Genomic DNA, 17,553 nt, shown 5'->3' with positions numbered 1-17,553 from the left:
GAGGATGGAAGGGAATTTGGTGCATGAAGAGTGCCAGGGCTTGGGTCAAGAGGTCCCCCAGTTCAGGCTGGTCGTTGTGCTCCTGTAGCACCACATGAGCAGCCTGCATGAAGTGCACAATGAGAGTCAGCAGGAGGCCCCAGAGCCAGTGACTGCTTTGCAGTAGCTCCAGATCCGTAATGAGAGTGCTGTGGCATCTGCGAGGACTTCCAGAGAACACGGCATGAGTTTGGTGTCCCTTGAGGAGGTAGTCAGTGGAGAAGAGTGTGAGACATGGCTGTAGAGAGGTGCCACTTTAAGCACGAGTCTCAGCTAGCCTCAGCAAGCAGCTGCAGAAAGTGACTGCTCTCCTGATACCCTCCCTGGAGTGCTTCCAGGGGCTTTAAATGTGATTCAGGCTTCAGTAAGAGTGGACGTGCTATTTCAATATAATTCTGTGCTATTTCAATGGTGCCTTGTAGTGTGGAAGCACTATTTCAAAATAGATATTTTGGGAGTTATTATTTCAAAATAATTTTGAAATAATTTCCCAGTGTAGACATAGCCTTAATGTTCATGATTCAACTTAGGCATGTACATAGGCACTATGGCACGGAGTAGGTAGTTCGAATTAGGAGTAACAGTACAGGCAGTCCCCGGGTTACATGGATCCGACTTACATCGGATCCCTACTTACAAACGGGGTGAGGCAACCCCGCATTAGCTGCTTCCCCCCAGCAGACCAGGGAGACGCGAAGCTAGCGCCCCTCCCCAGCAGACCAGGGAGATGCGGAGCGGCTTTTCTCAGCAGACACCTCAGCTTGAGAATAAAGGACTGAGGGAAGTGAGGTGTGGGAGAATAAAACTGAGCTCTGGAGAAATGTTTGGCTAGAGTTTCCCCTACAATATGTACCAGTTCCGACTTACATACAAATTCAACTTAAGAACAAACCTACAGTCCCTATCTTGTACGTAACCCGGGGACTGCCTGTATTTCAAATTAGAAAGCCTAATTCGAACTACCTACTCCGTGCCGCGTGTAGCCGCGGGCACAGAGTCCGCACTAACGGGGATTTAAAAATGGCGGCACCCGGCAAGATGCAAATGAAGCCCGGGATATTTAAATCCCGGGCTTCATTTGCAACTTCGATTGCCTACATTAGCCACCGTAGTTCGAACTAGGGTGGCAGTGTAGACATACCCTTTCCTACATAAGAATGCTGTTTAGCATTTGAACCTAAATATGTCATTTTTATCAGTCACTCTTTGATGAAATGCTTGATATAAAATCATATCGTTAATATTTATTATTGAATTGTTATTGCATGTGGTGCCATTCAGTATGTTCTAGGAACTGTACAAACATAAAATAAGACTTGGCCCCTGCTCCAAATCACTTATACTTTAAAAAATACAAACACAAACAGAGAGCGAGAGAAGGGGAGGATGGGGGAAATGGGAACAACAAATGTGATGAAGTACTGAATGGCCACATGCTGATAAAGCAAATATATTTATATATAAAATCATCATCTCATTTTTCTAACATCAAGAGTGGGCAGAGACAACTTCTGTCAGTGTCTTGACTTAGGTAAGTATCTGCCAACTGCCCTAACTCTAGTGTGTGTGTATAATTATGTGTGTATTATTTTTGAAATTATTAACTTTAAATTTAAATATTAAATTTTCTAAATTACTCTATAAGCATGCTATTTATAGATCCTTGTTAAGCAAGGTGCTTAAGTATGTATTTAACTTTAAGCACATGAGTTGTCCCACTGATTTAAATGAAACTATTTTTGCATTTTAATTTATGCATGTTCTAATCTATATTGCTCAATGGGGACCATAGTTTCTTGTTGACAAGATAGCAGAATTGAATTTCAGAGGGGATTCATTAAAGAGATTGTAGTGGCCTTGCAGACCAGCTCAGAAACAGCATTATGTGCATAGAATGGGGAATGGAAGTACTAGGTCCAGAGATATTTTTTGAAGAAGCAGTCAAACAGTATTTAGAAGCTTGCAGTGTTGGAGAATTGAGAATTGCAAAAATAGAGGATGTCTACGATTATTTACTGGATGATAAGAGAATACTGTGAAATTGTTTTAAGTCATTTTCCTTTGTCTCAGTCATGTGGCTTGTTTGGCAGGGTAGGAGTATCATAAAAATATATGGTTTTTTTAGATAGCATCCCCTGTAAAAATAATTGTATGAGTTTCTGGTTTTGCCCACACGACGTGCTGAGCACTTTTAAATTACATTATTTTAGCAAATGTAAACATGCTAATCTAAGTATTATCCTCTACATCTAGTGTTAATTTAAGTCTGTATGTTCTGTCCTCTACATTTTCTTTTAAAGTGACCAACTACATAGGAGCTGTCTTATGATAGTTTCTTTACTGAAGGCTCAGTTCAGCCAAAAATTATCACCAAAGAGATTCTGTATGGTTTTTCAGTTGAGCTGAACAGCTATTGAGTCTAATTGTGAGTCAATTTCTAGAATGTCATATTATCCTTCTGGACTGCATAAAACATGTGGAGTATCCAGTAATATGTACTCATTGTCTGTTGGCTATACATGCAGATCTTCCTTAGGATTTCTCTGCCTGTGAGATCACCACAGACATATAAATATGTCATGTTTATGTGCACAATACATGGTCTTGAAATGACCACAGACTGACTAGAGCTAAAACTCAGTGTTTTTTTTTATTTGCATGTATCCACAAGTATTTATTTATCAATTTTCTTCTGGAACGTAGAAAGAGCAGAAAAGCCTTTTATATTTTACACCCCTAAATAGTCTAGTGAAATAGTATTTTACAATATTTATATATAGATGAAAGGTGTCTGACATTTACACAGTTCAGTAAAATTTAAAATATCTGCCAAATATATGTGTCTAAATATATCCTATTGCCAAAATATGCTTGCCCTATTTGTCACATATGTTGGCATAAGGTCCCTGAAAACAGAATGCTTTAAATGTTTAGAATTATTTGCATTCAAAAAAAGCAAGAAAAATCTTAGAAAGCCTATTGCCATGAACCATTTGGCTTTGTCTGATTTCCCCCCTCATTTTTTAAACAGCCACATTAAACTGTTCATTTTTTGTTGAAAGTTAGTTTCTTAAGCAGTGGCAATGAAAAGGCTATTGTAAAATGGTTTACAAGACTGTTGATTGTATTTTATGAATAACATGAAATGTAATATGTTAGGCATATATAAGCTCCTCAACAGGAAACTATAGACAGAAAAAACATGGATCTTGCAATTTTATCAGGACAATGCAAGTAGATTTCAGCAAGGTTGGTTCCAACTCATCTGTGATAAATGAGAAGATAAGGCAATCAGTGCACACCATGACACTCTGTACAGCTAGTTAGGCACACTTCAGAACTATTCAGGTGTGCTCACAAAGCTTGTGAGTCTTACATGGGGGGGGTGTCTCAATATAAATACATCCTTCATGGTGGCCACTAGTAATTCAGGAGTTGCTTTTCCAAGATTTAACCCAGGTCAGATATAAATAATAGATGCTAAGAGTTAGTTCTGATGTTGGGGCTGCGTTTCTGGCTGTGTATTTTCAGTTGGGTCAAAAGAATGTATTTTCCCTTTTTTTCTTGTATAGTTCCTCTGCTTGACAAATGCCTGCAAAATTCCATCACACCTTTGCGTGGACCTGTTTGGGTCTCTAAGGGAGAAGGTTTCAGCCCCTCAGGAGCAAAGATGTATATCCAAGGAGTTCTATTGGCCTTACACCAACGATTAAAGTCTGCAAAAAACTATTGCAAACAGGTGAGTTTGTCCCACTCTTTAAAAGTCTGCTTCTTTTTTTTTGTTTTGTTTTCATTTTAAAATGTACTAGTTGCGTAAAGGCAATGACTGGCATTGTGTCATAAAGAAATGTGGCAAGTATTGCACGAGCTCCAGGACCCGTTAGGGAAATGCTTCTCCTATAATCTGAAAGCCAACAATAATGGAGCTAATTGTATCTGTCTTTTGGTATGGGATGTCATCTTTTTTTGCTGCATACTGTGCATAGCTGAGACATTCCTTATGTGGAAATCCTACAGAGGCAGTCATTTTGCATAGGAAAATTAATAGCTTGTTCTACACATTAAATATTAAAAATTGTTTCATATTTCTTCACACAAGGCTAATCAAAATAAAGGTCACAGTTGAACTGTTTTTAAGGAAAAATAGATAAACATAACTGGTTTGCATTCTCAAGAATAAAATGAACTTACTGTCTTGAGAATAATCAATAGACTTTATTGATAAATCATGAACAATTAAATAAACATATTGGAAATACATTTTTTGCATGACTAAGAGATCAAATTATAGAATATATTTGGTGATTTCTTGTAGTTTCAGACTGTCAGACCAAGTTAGTCCATGTTTGTTTGATCTGCATTTTTGCATACTTGTGTTTTGCAGATATGTTTATGACTTTTTAGTCTGAAAGTGCTGTATTTTAATTAATTTGAATAAACATGGAATTTCTAGTTTTGTTAAGAATAGCTAGGTTTTACATGTATTGATTTATAAATATGAAAGTTATCAATTTTTTAAAAGTTAGTTGAATTATTTATGAAAATAGCAGGCATGCATATTTCCCAGGAAAAGAAATAATTGTACATTAAACAGCCATCTAGGAAACTGAGATTCAAAAGTGATCCAAGGCCCCAGAGTTAAGAATGAATGCATCAGATACATTATGCTATCAGTCTGCGTGGGAAGGGGGAGGGGAGATGGTGTCAGGCACACTGTTTATACAGCACCTCCTGCTGTCAGATCCATAAAGAGAAATGAGCATTGACTTTGGAAAAGACTAATGGTGGTCAACAACAAGAAATCAAGAAAATAGAAACAAGCAGAAAGGCTTCAAATTGGCTTGTTTCAAAAAATGCATGACTCATTTAGCAGTATAGTAAAAAATACACTGATCATGTTTACATTTTGTATTGACATTTCTTACCTATAAGACAATGCTGCCTCTCATGAAACATACAGAAATGCAGAATACTATAGAACAGTGTCCTAATTCATTTGAAAACAATTACGGAATCTTTTTTATAAAATATATGTAAGAAATCTATCAAATATGATTAATTCAAATGCTAATAGATATATTAGTCAATACAATAAATTACTCCCCACACACACAGACTCCAAAATGGGCAACTGAATTACAATCTGGCCTATAATAAAAACTAAGGGAAAGACTTTGTGGTCCTATAAAGAAAATATAATGGAGTTTTAGTGTTTTAACTGAAATCAATAATTTCTCTGATGTTGTCCAAAAATATTAGTTTAGAAAGAGTTTAAATAGCAAGAAATAAATAGCACTTCTATTAAAGTTTGACACCACCTTTAAAGACAAATTCAAGATTCATATAATATATGGTTACAATTAAGAGGATCAATGTGACAGTTGGTAGTTCACAAAAATTCTCTAATAGAAGATTATTTTATATGCATTTTAAAATAGCATTATAAATAAGTTGTTGAAAATATTACAGTAATTTTGAGAAAAAGTAAGTTAATGTAAGACTATCAAAAGTAAGTTGTTTGTTGTATCTAGTATTATACCAGCATACACAAAAATTTTTTAAAAGATCAGAAATGTATTTTTATATATTTCCTTTTGATTTTACCAGTAATTTTGAAAGTGGAATTTTATTAGCATTAAACATAACTGAAATCATATAGAGTACTGCGAGTGTTAGAGAATACAGCATATTATTTTGCTGTATTAGTTTATTTGTTGCTGTATTTATATATGTTGCCCACCATCTATAAAATAAGCTAAAATTAAATATGTAGTTTATAATATAAATAAGCAAAGTTAAGATACATATTAATATAAATATAGGCAACTGAGTCCTGTATCCCCTCAACTTTAACTGCTTTTCTCCACCCCATATCATTGTCGAGAAATGGCATTTGAAGACTATCAACTCTCCTAAAAAGGGATTCAGGGGCACAGCCCTTGCTTATTCATACTGTTGCATCTAGGCAGCTTGGCAGTATTACTTTATGATGTGAAACATTAAGTTTGATTTCCAAATCACTGTTTATCTAGACATTATTTGTCAATCTTACCTGAATTTTCTATTTATCTCTGTTATTTTGAGATTTGTCTTATATTTGTGTTTAAATAAAGAACAAATGAAGAAAAATTAGGGAAAAACCTCTTTGATCTAGTAATATTCTGGTGAGACAAAATACTTTGTTGAAACAAAAGAGGTTAAATAGCTCTTTGGAAGTATTAGTAGCTCAATATCAATATAATTATGAGCTACTTCGATTAACATGTAAATAGGTTTCAGTTTCACTCAAATGTATTGCTATGCATCTACTGGATTTAAAATAGTACACTTTGGTAGACCAAAAAGGCTGCACAGTGGACACTGCCTATTATCAGCTTGTTGCTTCCTGCCCTATTAGGGGCAGGGAATAGTATGGTATTAAAATTCTCAGTCTAGGGGGTTAAAAGAAGGAATTCCTATCATTCTGCTGTGCCTTCTGTATCACCTTTACAAGGAGAGTTAATAAACTTTGAATGCAATTCCTTGAGAATGAGGTAGTGCGGAGTAAAGCTGTTAAAAGAGAGGGGATACTTGCCTTCATTTCCTCACTTTATATTGTTATGTTCCTTAACCTTGCTTATTTACTATATTATAATCAGGTAAAACTAAGGGGATATTTGAAGCTGGAGAAGGATTCAAATGTCCTTTTTAAATTCAAGAGAAAAGAAAATAACACATCTGTACATCATAAGGGCTTGTCTTCTATGTTTTCCTTTGTGTAGAGTCCTGAATATTGTAATTGTGTTAAGATGTAATGTCCTGTGGATTGCAGAAAAATCTTGAAATTTTATCTTTCTTAGAGGACATGAATGCAAAATACACAACCTTCTGGATTAAAAAAAATACAGAAACTATCCAGTGCTTGATATATAATTATTTTGTAATTAATTTTCATACAGTGGAGTTGTAACCATGATGATATGTGACTTTAATAATGCTGCAGGACCATTAGTTATTTTTTAATGCTTTACCAGTTGTTTGTCAACATTCCTGAGTTGCATAAATAGACATAGCATTTAACATTTGAATATTACATATGGCATGTATGTGTGTAAATATGTTTCTGTATATGTTGTTTTCAAAAATCATACAGAGCCACTGTAGTTTGTATGAAAACATATATGTTCTTAAAACGGAGACATTACAAAATGAAATTGCTCACAACTATGCAAGAGCTTAAATTCACTAGTAACAGTAGAAATAATATCAACATGTTAGTATGAAATGTAGATAACACTTTCAATGGTGGGGGCTGCACTAGCTCATTAACATTCTTGATATGTAGTTGTGCTGTTGGTGGGGGCGTTGAAGAAGGAATGCCATTGTGCTGGGTTCCAGTGTTTGGGGACAAACACTGCTGTTGAGGGAACGTGTGAAAAGGCCATAGTACTATCAGTGAATGAGAGAGGCTGAGCTTTCTGTATGCTTCAAGCAGGGAAGCTGTCATTCACAGGCCTAGCACAGCTAAACAGAAGTCTGAAATACCTTTTAAAAAGATATTAATGATTTTTAAACATTTTTTTCATGTACAGTCACACAGTAAATCATCTGTTGCTCTGTCACTAAACAAACACAAAATATATTATGACAGAGAAATTTAAAACTAAGCTGAAGTGATGCCAAAATACAAGATTTCTGGCACTCTGAGAAACACTAGTTGACCAAAAAAAAAAAAAAAAGCCATAAAGTGTTGATGAGCATGCTTTATCATGTTATGCTTAGAGATTGAATAGTGCTATAATAATTTATTCAGAAATTCACCTTTAGATTTCTATCCTGTGCTTAGAAAACCATTAACAAAAATGTGCTAATTTTTTTTAAGGTAAGTGTGTGGGGGAGGGGGAGAGAATATTTATGCCTTGTGTTCCTAAACTCAGTCTCTCAGAAATTACAGTGATAGAAATTAGTGATATAAACCAATGCAAATTACGTTGCATTTGAAGTAATAGGTTCTGGTATGCAAAATGCTGAAGGAAAAACAAGAGAAACTAAAATAATTGAATGATTTTACTATCCACCTTTTTAAGCATGCGAATTTTGATAAGTGCTGCTATGGTTAAGAGTCTGAGACTTTCTGTAATATATCAGTGCTGGTATATAAATTATTATTCCAAATGTAATTTTTTTTCAACATTTTATCTTGTCAGTTTTACAATTTTTGATTTTGAACTGCACTAAGAGGCTCTGTTTCGACTGCTTTGTTTCATAAAGCTATAAAATAGTATTGAATTTAAACAAAAATATTGCAAATATTAGAAGAGAACTAACACTACATTATTATTTTAAAAACATTTAATTGGAATTACCTCTTTAGATATTGGAGCCTTAAATTATCTATAATACACGCACTCTAGCTATCTTTCATAGCACTCCTTGGTTATATTCAATAATAGATAAACATAGTATGACTGGTAGACAAGTTTTTACTGACTTCAATTTGGGTTTGTATGCTAAGATTAATGCTGCAGTAGCTTTAATTAATTCATAACAGATCCACAGGATGAGGACTTTGCCATTATGTATGTCATATCAAGCTATTATGGGAAAATCTTTTTCCTGGTATTTTCTGTTGGTGAATGCCGACATTATTAAAATACTATTTTTGTTTCTTATTTTTGTGCGTAATAAACATATTTTGCATATAATGTTATGCACGCATTGCCACATAATGTTGGCAAAAGTTTATGCTTTAAAATATACTTTTCACTGTAATGATATTTAAAAAAATTACATTGCATTCTAGCCTCAGATTGGCATTATAATAAAAAAAAATAGCTGTTCTACTGAAATGATTCCGTTGATTTCTATTCAAAAGGTCACCAAATCCAGTACAATAGTAGTGAGCTTTTTGTGGCATTTTAAAAAAGAATATTCTTAACATAAATTAAATGTCCAAAACTGTATTTAAACAAAGTAAAATTATTTTCTTGAGTAAAATTCTTCTGTCTTTGCTGCACACACTGCTTGCAGAATTTTATACAGTGGTGAGTCATTTGATTGCAGTGGTGTTAAGTATTTTTATTTCATGTTCTATATGTTGTTCATAAAAACAGGTCTTCTATACAGTTGGCCTACTTAGAGACAATTCATGTAACACTTGCTTGTTAAAGTAAACTTTTTTTGTTGAACAAAGCAAGATTTCATACTATAGCTGCAATATTTCAGCATAGATTCTTATTAAAAGAATATAAGAATAGCATTTCAGTAATTTTGCAACTGAAAAATAAAATTAATATCTTGATAGTTTTGATATGTGATTTGTAGAATTTTGAGTTGTTTATGGATTTGAATGATGATTTTTTTTCTCCACAACCAAGCTGCATTCTAGTTACTAGAAGTATTTTAAGAACCTTAAACTTGTGTCTTCTTCTAAGTGTCATGCCTTGAGCAGGCCTAACATCAGTTAAATGAAGTGAAAATTGCATTCTTGTCTTGATAGAGATGAAAATGGATTTCTGGTCATGAAATAGATGTAGTTGTCACTTTTTTAAAAAGGTGTCAGCAGTTTGCTTCAGCAAGTAAGGTGCCAATTCAGTATGACAGTAAACTTGTGATCTGAGCAATCAATAAAATGCTTCAATAACTTCTGCTTCATTACACTTATAATAAGAGGCTATAGATCTGTGGCACATAAAATGTTGATAAAGAGGATATGTAGGGACTGGCTGTGACATTTTGTGCTAGAAGTACAGTAAGTGCAATGTTGCCATCTAGAGTTTGTGCATAGGCAATTATTCCAAAAGGAAAATCTGCAGTGATAAAATAAGTACTGATATTGAAAGCTCTGTTTATTTTCCATCAGTTAATCGTGTGTGTGTGTGTGTGCATGTTTAGATCAGGGAAGTATAAGATACTATTGCCTTTTTTCCTTTGAATAATTTATAATAAATGTGAAATATTTTTGTCAAATAATATCTTAGTAGACCTAAAACAATATACATTTAAAGTAGCTTTTGCTATTACAACACTACAGTTATTTGATTTGACACCTGTAAGGAGGAAAGCCAATGCTTTGTAATAACAATAGGTTCATACTATAATATTTCAGATCTGGACCAAGGCTTATCTTTTAATTTACCTACATGAAAACATATACCTGATTTTTCACAACTTGTACGTTTTCAAAAATTATCTCTGAAGTTTATTTTGTGGAAAAAGTATTTTTAATATACTGTACTAGTTTTTTCTCCCTTTAAAATGAATTTGACTCTTAACATATTATGGAAATTGAGAGACTATTTTCTATTCAAGTTAGGATAAGTAATGCCAAATTTACATCTAAAAAGGATTTCATTCTCCATGGATATTTTAGGAAACCATAAGTTTTTCATAAATTCATTTTTAAAGTCCTGTGATCAATGTTTATGGCCAATGAAAGTTAAAGGTGGATTGAGATGATTTTTTAAAGTTTAAAAGTGAAAAAATCATTTTACTGCAGGGGTAGGGAACCTTTTTTTGGGAGTGAGGGCTGCTGACCTACAGAAAAATCAGTTGGGGGCTGCACACAAGTGAGAAGGAATAAAAAAGACAAATCCTCACTGACATGGCCCTTAACTAAGAAGGAGAAAGACACTCCCCACTTTCCCCTCACACACCAGAGTCTGGTGGGGTCCAGACTAGTAGATTTTGTGTGCTCCAGCCTTGCGGTAGGCATGGGCTCCCCAATGCTACGGGGGGAGCCCTGACCCTTGGGGGCGGGATCCAGCTAAGTCCTGAGGTTCCCCAGCCCTGTTTTACTGAGAACAGACACACACAAAAAAACAACCAAACAAAAAAACCCACAACACTGAAGTGACTGAGATGACTGAGAATTTGGGGAGTGATAATTTGATTTATTGAACAGGTTAATAAGCAGGGCATGTTTAATAGGAAGAGGGCTAATTAAGGGCCTCCCCTTATTATATGCAGTGTCATTGTAGCTGTGTCTGTCCCCTGATATTAGAGGAAAAAGGTGGATGAGGTAATAGCTTTTATTAGACAATCTTGTCACTCTTCCCTTATTACCATCAATATACCCTGTGGGGACGGTAGTACTACCAGTGTTGACCTTCTTGGATAGGTGCAAAATTTAAAACTAGCTTTTATATTGACCTTCGGAGCATCATAGTGGCTTAGACATCTGTAGAGGTCATGCCTCTTGCGCGTCCTTTGATAGTTGTTCCCAACCACCCACCTGAAATTATTTCCTATGTTTTTGTCAATGTTATTTCCTTTTTATATGAGTAGTGGTTGATAAGTGCATTCAAGTGCTTGTGTGAAAATGTGGATCAGGAGGTAGGTGTAGACAGACCTACTCATTTTTTAATTGTTTTTGCCAAGAATTATAAATATAGTACAGGCAGTCCCCGGGTTACGTACAAGATAGGGACTGTAGGTTTGTTCTTAAGTTGAATTTGTATGTAAGTCGGAACTGGCGTCCAGATTCAGCCGCTGATGAAACTGACCAGCAGCGGCTGAATCAGACATGCCTGCGGCAGAGCAGCTGGAGTGCTGCTGGGTTGGTCTGGTAGCGCCGACCCTTGGCGCGGCGGGACCAATCCGGCAGCCCCCCAGCTGCTCTACCCCAGGCGTAGGCAAGAAAAGCCTGGTCTGCAGACCAGGGAGATGCGGAGCGGCTTTTGTCGCTGCGGAGGACGAAGGCGGCGGGACCGCCGAGACGCGCCGTGGTCCCACCGCCCACGTCCTCCGCGGCGAGAAAAGCCTGGTCTGGCGGGGGGATGGGGGGACACTTGAAAGTAGGATTAAGGGATCTTCCGGAAAAGGGCTTATTTTCCGCAAGATCCCGTCTAGACTGGCGCTTTTCTCCGGCAAAACTCCGAGCCGGAAAAAAGCGGCAGCCATGATCATGCAAATGCCGCAGGGGATATTTAAATCCCCTGCGGAATTTGCAATTCCGAAGTGTCTCATTAGCATCCCTTTTACGGAAAAGGGTGCCAGTGTAGACACAGCCATGGTGTTTTGATTGCAGGAGGGCCCAATCTCTCAGCACAAGATATGACTACTCTCATTTGGGTATGCATCACTGGTAACTTCTTGAAAAATTTAATTCCTAATTCTAATATGTTGGGATTCCCCCTTCTGAGTCAAATCAATTCAAACGAAAAGGTAGAACTATTTGATGACAAGTTATATGATGAAAGGGGGTATGTAATTTCCTGTGGAGTTTCGAGTTCTACAGTTGGATCGGAGCAGACAGATGTGACACATGCATCTGTTTGAAATCAGTGTTTCTCTGCACAGTGCAGTGGTCTGCCTGTATGGATCCAATTGCAGGATACAGGACTATAAGCATTAGACAACTTTTCAGGTGGGAGGAGTTGCCATTCTTGCTAACAATTTTTTGGCAGAGAGGAGTTGCCATTCTTGCTAAATCTTTCTTGTGTCATTCTTTCTCCCATATCCATAGCATTGATATAATGATCAAATAATTAGAAACGATTACTTCTAGATGGGTATAGTAACTTGAAGTAGAATGTACACAGTATAGACTTCATATATCCTATATTACAATGTGAATGCAGTACATAGTATTCCCAAATCCAAGTATTCAAAGCTCATGAGATAAAACCCCAATATGATATTTTTTTTCTACAGACAATATACCTCTGATTCTTTTTGCTTTCTAGACTATGAGCCTTTAGGATTAATGTTTTCAAGCTTTTTTCCACAATTATGAAGAACAGAAACTTATTTTCTTTTTATATTACAGCCAAAATTCTCATGTGAACACATGACTCCAGGAGTTAGGGCTTTAGGGAAACATACTAAATATAAAAACACTCACAATATAGTTGAATAGTAATAGAGAGGTAGCCGTGTTAGTCTGATCTTGCTAAAACAAAAGGAAAAACTGTGTAGCACTTTAAAGACTAACAAGATGGTTTAATAGGTGAAAAGTTCATCTTGTTTAAACCATCTTGTTAGTCTTTAAAGTGCTACACAGTTTTTCCTTTTGTTTTCGCAATAAAGTTGTGAGAGTTGTCAACATGGTAATATACTGAAGCTTGAAAGAGAAATAATTAAATTATTACATTGGTGAAGGAGAAGAGGGTCTCTGTTGTTTATTCAATAGTGTCATCCTTACTTTCTTGCAAATCTGTATTGTTTTGCACAACTATAGTTGCATTGGGATTGGTTGTAGATATATATTAAAATCATGTATGGAGATAATTACATGTGTGATTTCCTCCAATGCATGCCGATGGCACTATTTTTGCAATGTGTAGCTCTTACACTGAATATATGTATCATTAGCATAGTTCCTTAACTGTGAGAGAAACTACATTCTGCACAAGTCTTCAGTCTGCTCTGCAGGTTAGTCATTTCACTTGCACTTATTTAAAATCTTTAAAATAAAAAAGACAGTTTAGAACTTTTTCATTATATTGTAAAGAAATGAGTGCATTTTGTAACTTTGAAAGTAATTACAGAATTCTGCTGTTAAAGGCAGTGAAAGTAGGTTTGACACATTTTCTTTAAATTACTCAACCACCTACTGCTATTATTGCCTATGATTCTTTTGAAATGAGAATAAATTTAATAGTTACAACAGCAAAGTGAAAGAGTGTGTTTGATAGATTCCCTGAACAGTTTCAACACCCACAGGTATTATTTGTAAGAAAACAATCATGCAGAGTCTTCAGCTGGTTAGAGAGGGCACAGCATTCCATCTTCACCTGACATCCTATCTGTTCTCTCAACATCCTGTGCCCCCTGCCTGCCACCCACTCCTCCCAAAACAATGCTCACTGAGAAAAGCTTGTGTGACTGGACAAGAATATGAATGTTTTTTTAAAAGAAAATGAACAATATAGAAGGTACATTGTTAAGAGGAAGAGAAAAAGAAAAATCTGTCTTTAGGATTGATTAGTATTTTTACTATCAGTTCCAATTAATCAGTGTTATCCTTGAATTGCAAGAACTACTCAATTTTAATTATTCACAGGTCTGATAACTGATTGATTACAGGAAATTAAGAGCCAAAAAACCATTTTAAATATTTATTTCTCTCTTCTCTCTTTTTTGGTCTGTGTACCACATAACATAATTATGATTATTTTCAAGAAACATATCTTTATTAGAATTTTCTAGCATGAGTGAATAAACCTAAGACATTCAAGTTTAACAATTTCAGTCTTGAATTCAGTAAAATGAAGTACCTGGCTCTATGCTTTTCTTAATGGTTCTTGTTTGATAATATAGATATTTATTTACTTAAATTATGTTACTTATTATTTAGTATGGTATTCCAAATGAGGGGTTGGGACACCTTATGCTTGACTGTGTACAGCTATACAGACACTTTACTTTACTTTACTTTACTTTATCTAGTACAGCAGCTGTATTTGAAAACAAACTATGTTGTTTGGTGTTTTCAGGCAAAGGTTTATACTGCCTACTTGTGCTTTTATCTTGGATATTTAAAAAAAAAAAAAAAGCATCTCTATTTTATTTTGCAAAGTTTCTCTCTTTCCTCTTTGAATTTCATGTGTATCTTGTAAAACATTCCTGATGTACCAAAAAAAAAACCAAACCATTGTTCAGGTCCAGTATGAGCCAGAGAAAATTAAGAATAGGAAACAGTTCTCTCAAAAAAGCCATCTGTGGATATTCTCTTTAAAATAATACTAATTCAAACTTTTTCGGTATGTGAATCAAAGCACAATCACGGTGGAGCAGATCACTGTAAATTTCAGTGATTGTTAAAAAATTACATTGCAACAAATTCTTCAGTAAATTATTTTTCCAATGTTCTGGATCCATACATACTTTTCCTTGTTTCCCCCCAAAATATTATTGTCATTGCTGAGAAAAACAAAACATCTATTCATTTAATTCCATACAACTGAGAATAACAAAACGCTAAGCAGACAAGCAACCCTTATTGAGCTGGCCACCACGTTTTTCTCTTAATAAACATAAAAGGCATTGCAGAATAATGCTAAATCATCTGGGAGAATTGTAGCCCTTTAACAGACTTCACATCACTGTCCTTGGTATCTAACCCATTGTCCATCATGTACTAGCATCTTTGTACCATTGCTGCAGTACTAGTCATACTTACTTCCACTCCAGATATAGCATATCTGTGCCATCTATATTGATAATAATCAGGTCTTAAGTCAACTGTCCCTCCCAATTCCATCATGTGTGCAGCTTGAAAGTGAATCACCGGACTGGCTTTTCCTGAAATCCATCTTATTTCTCATAAATTACTCACTACTTTGGGCAGTCTGTCCTGGTTTTCTCCATTGCTGCCTGAAACAAGGACTTTACTTGGAAAAGCTAGATTAGGTGCCTGAACAGGTCTCTCAGAAAGTCAGCCATGTGAGACAAGAATGGTATTGGCCTGTACCAGCAAGAATAATCTCTCTGAGTTAGCCATGCTATCGAATTATTATTGTTAGTTACAGTAGTAAACTTATATTATAGTAGTGATCAAAGGCCCCAGTTGAGACTGTGGTCCTCTTGTGGTGCATGTTACAAACACAAAAAAGACCATCTCAGCCTTGGAGTCTTAACAGTATGTCTACACATCAAAGTAATTTCGGGATACCAGAGGTCTTCACAAGCCACCTGTTCTTTCAAAATATTTTTTGAAATAACGGGAACACTATTTCAGGGGTTAAGGGATGTCTCGAAATAGCCTATTTTGAAATTAACTTGAAATAAGTACGCAATTTGTATAGAACAAATTGCGTATCTTATTTTGAGTTTAGAATGCAATGTAGATATAGGCTAAGTGTGTATCTACACAGCACCCTTATCTAGAAAAAAGCTACACAATTTGTGCTATGCAAATTGCATAGTTTATTTCAAGGTAATTTCAAAATAACTTATTTAATTTTGAAATAAAGCGCTATTCTGAAACATCCCTTAACCCTCGAGCAGTAAGGTTTTCAGGGACGGCATAGCGAGCACGTTATATTTCGATATAATGTTCTTAAAATGTGGAATAGCTATTTTGGGATACTCGAGCATCCCGAAATAGCTATCCCATGTCTTAACAGCAAGCCCATTATTTCGGGCTCTCTATTCTAATGTCCCTGTAAACCTAATTCCATGAGGAGTAAGGGGCATTTCAGAATAGCGGGTTATTTCGAAATTTGATGCTGTTGCCATATAACATAGGCCATAGAACTTCCAAAATAATTCCTAGATCATATCTTTTAGAAAAATATCTGGTTTTCATTTAAAAATTGCTAGAGTTAGAGAATTCACTACAACACTAGGTAAATTATTCTAACAGTTAATTACATTCACTTTTTAAAAATTACACTTTCATTCTGAATTTGCCTAGCTTCAACTTCCAGCCACTGGATCATGTTACATATTTCTCTCTAGACTGAAGAGCCCATTATCAAATAATTGCTCCCCAACTAGGTATGTGTAGACTGTAATCGAGTCACCTCTTAACCATGTGTTTAAGATAAATAAATGGAGCTTCTTTGTGGTTTTTTTATCATTATGAAGCTCATGTTTTTAATCCTGTATTTATCCTTGTGGCTCTTCTCTAAACCCTCTCCAATTTATCAATTTCCGTCTTGAATGGTTGGCATCTGAATTGGACACAGTATTCCAACAGCAGTTGCATCATGGCCAAATATGGTGGAAATTTAACCTCTCTGCTGCTCAAGAATCCCCTGTTTATGCATCAGAGGATTGCATTATCTCTTTTGTCCACTATATCACACTGAGACCACACGTTCAGCTGATTATCCACCATGAGCTGCGAGTCTTTTTCAGAGACTGCTTTCCCATTCTTTGTTCTTTGATATAGAGATTTACAGTTAGCCATATTAAGATTCCTACTGTCTGCTAGCACCCAGTTTGTCAGTCAGTTGAGCTCACCCTATCTTCTTGATTATTTACCACTCTCCCAACTTCAAACTTCATTAGTGATAATTTGATGTTTTCTTCCAAGCCATTGATTACAGTGTTAAATAGAGTAGGACCAAGTGGGAAACCACTGCAATGAGACCCACTGATTGACAATTCCCCATTTACAGTTACATTTTGTGATCTATCATCCAATTTTTAATCCATTGAGTGTGTGCCATATTAATTTTATATCATTCTAGGACAGGGCTACTCAACTTTGGAAGCCCTGGGGGCCACAATGATACTCAAGCACATGCTGAGGGCCACAAGTGTGGTTGTATATACATGCAAATATATCTGAAAATATATGCGAACAGCTTCTTTCACACAATGCCCCAGCGTTCTCGACGCCTCCTCCTTGGGGGCTAGAAATGCCGATACCCTGTACCCATCTGTTCCAGCCAGCCCATCTGCTTGCATCTTTCAATGCTCACCCTACCTGGGAGATGCCTCACTGCTGTGGAGCGTGTTCCCAGTGGAGACCATGTTCAAGGGATCTCACCTGCGGGCCGTGTGTTGAGCCCTGCATAAACCCAAACCATACTGCGGGCCGCAAACACAGAGGCCATGGGCCGCATGCAGCCCACAGGCGAC

The 17,553-nt window shown here is 36.0% G+C and overlaps 1 protein-coding gene across 7 annotated transcripts in view; it reads left to right on the top strand.

Annotated features, from left to right (window-relative positions):
• Positions 1–17,553, top strand: part of DCDC1 (doublecortin domain containing 1) — a 604,418-nt gene that overhangs the window by 146,538 nt on the left and 440,327 nt on the right. For all 7 annotated transcript variants that reach the window (XM_075927782.1, XM_075927784.1, XM_075927785.1 and 4 more), the window contains one exon: positions 3,612–3,778. In XM_075927782.1, coding sequence (XP_075783897.1) covers positions 3,612–3,778 — 167 coding nt within the window. The remainder of the gene's footprint in view (positions 1–3,611; positions 3,779–17,553) is intronic.

Source organism: Pelodiscus sinensis, chromosome 4 (assembly GCF_049634645.1).
Source record: "Pelodiscus sinensis isolate JC-2024 chromosome 4, ASM4963464v1, whole genome shotgun sequence".
Lineage (NCBI taxonomy): Eukaryota > Metazoa > Chordata > Testudines > Trionychidae > Pelodiscus > Pelodiscus sinensis.
Note: the sequence above shows the minus strand (reverse complement) of the source record. Positions and strands in the feature narration are given on the sequence as shown.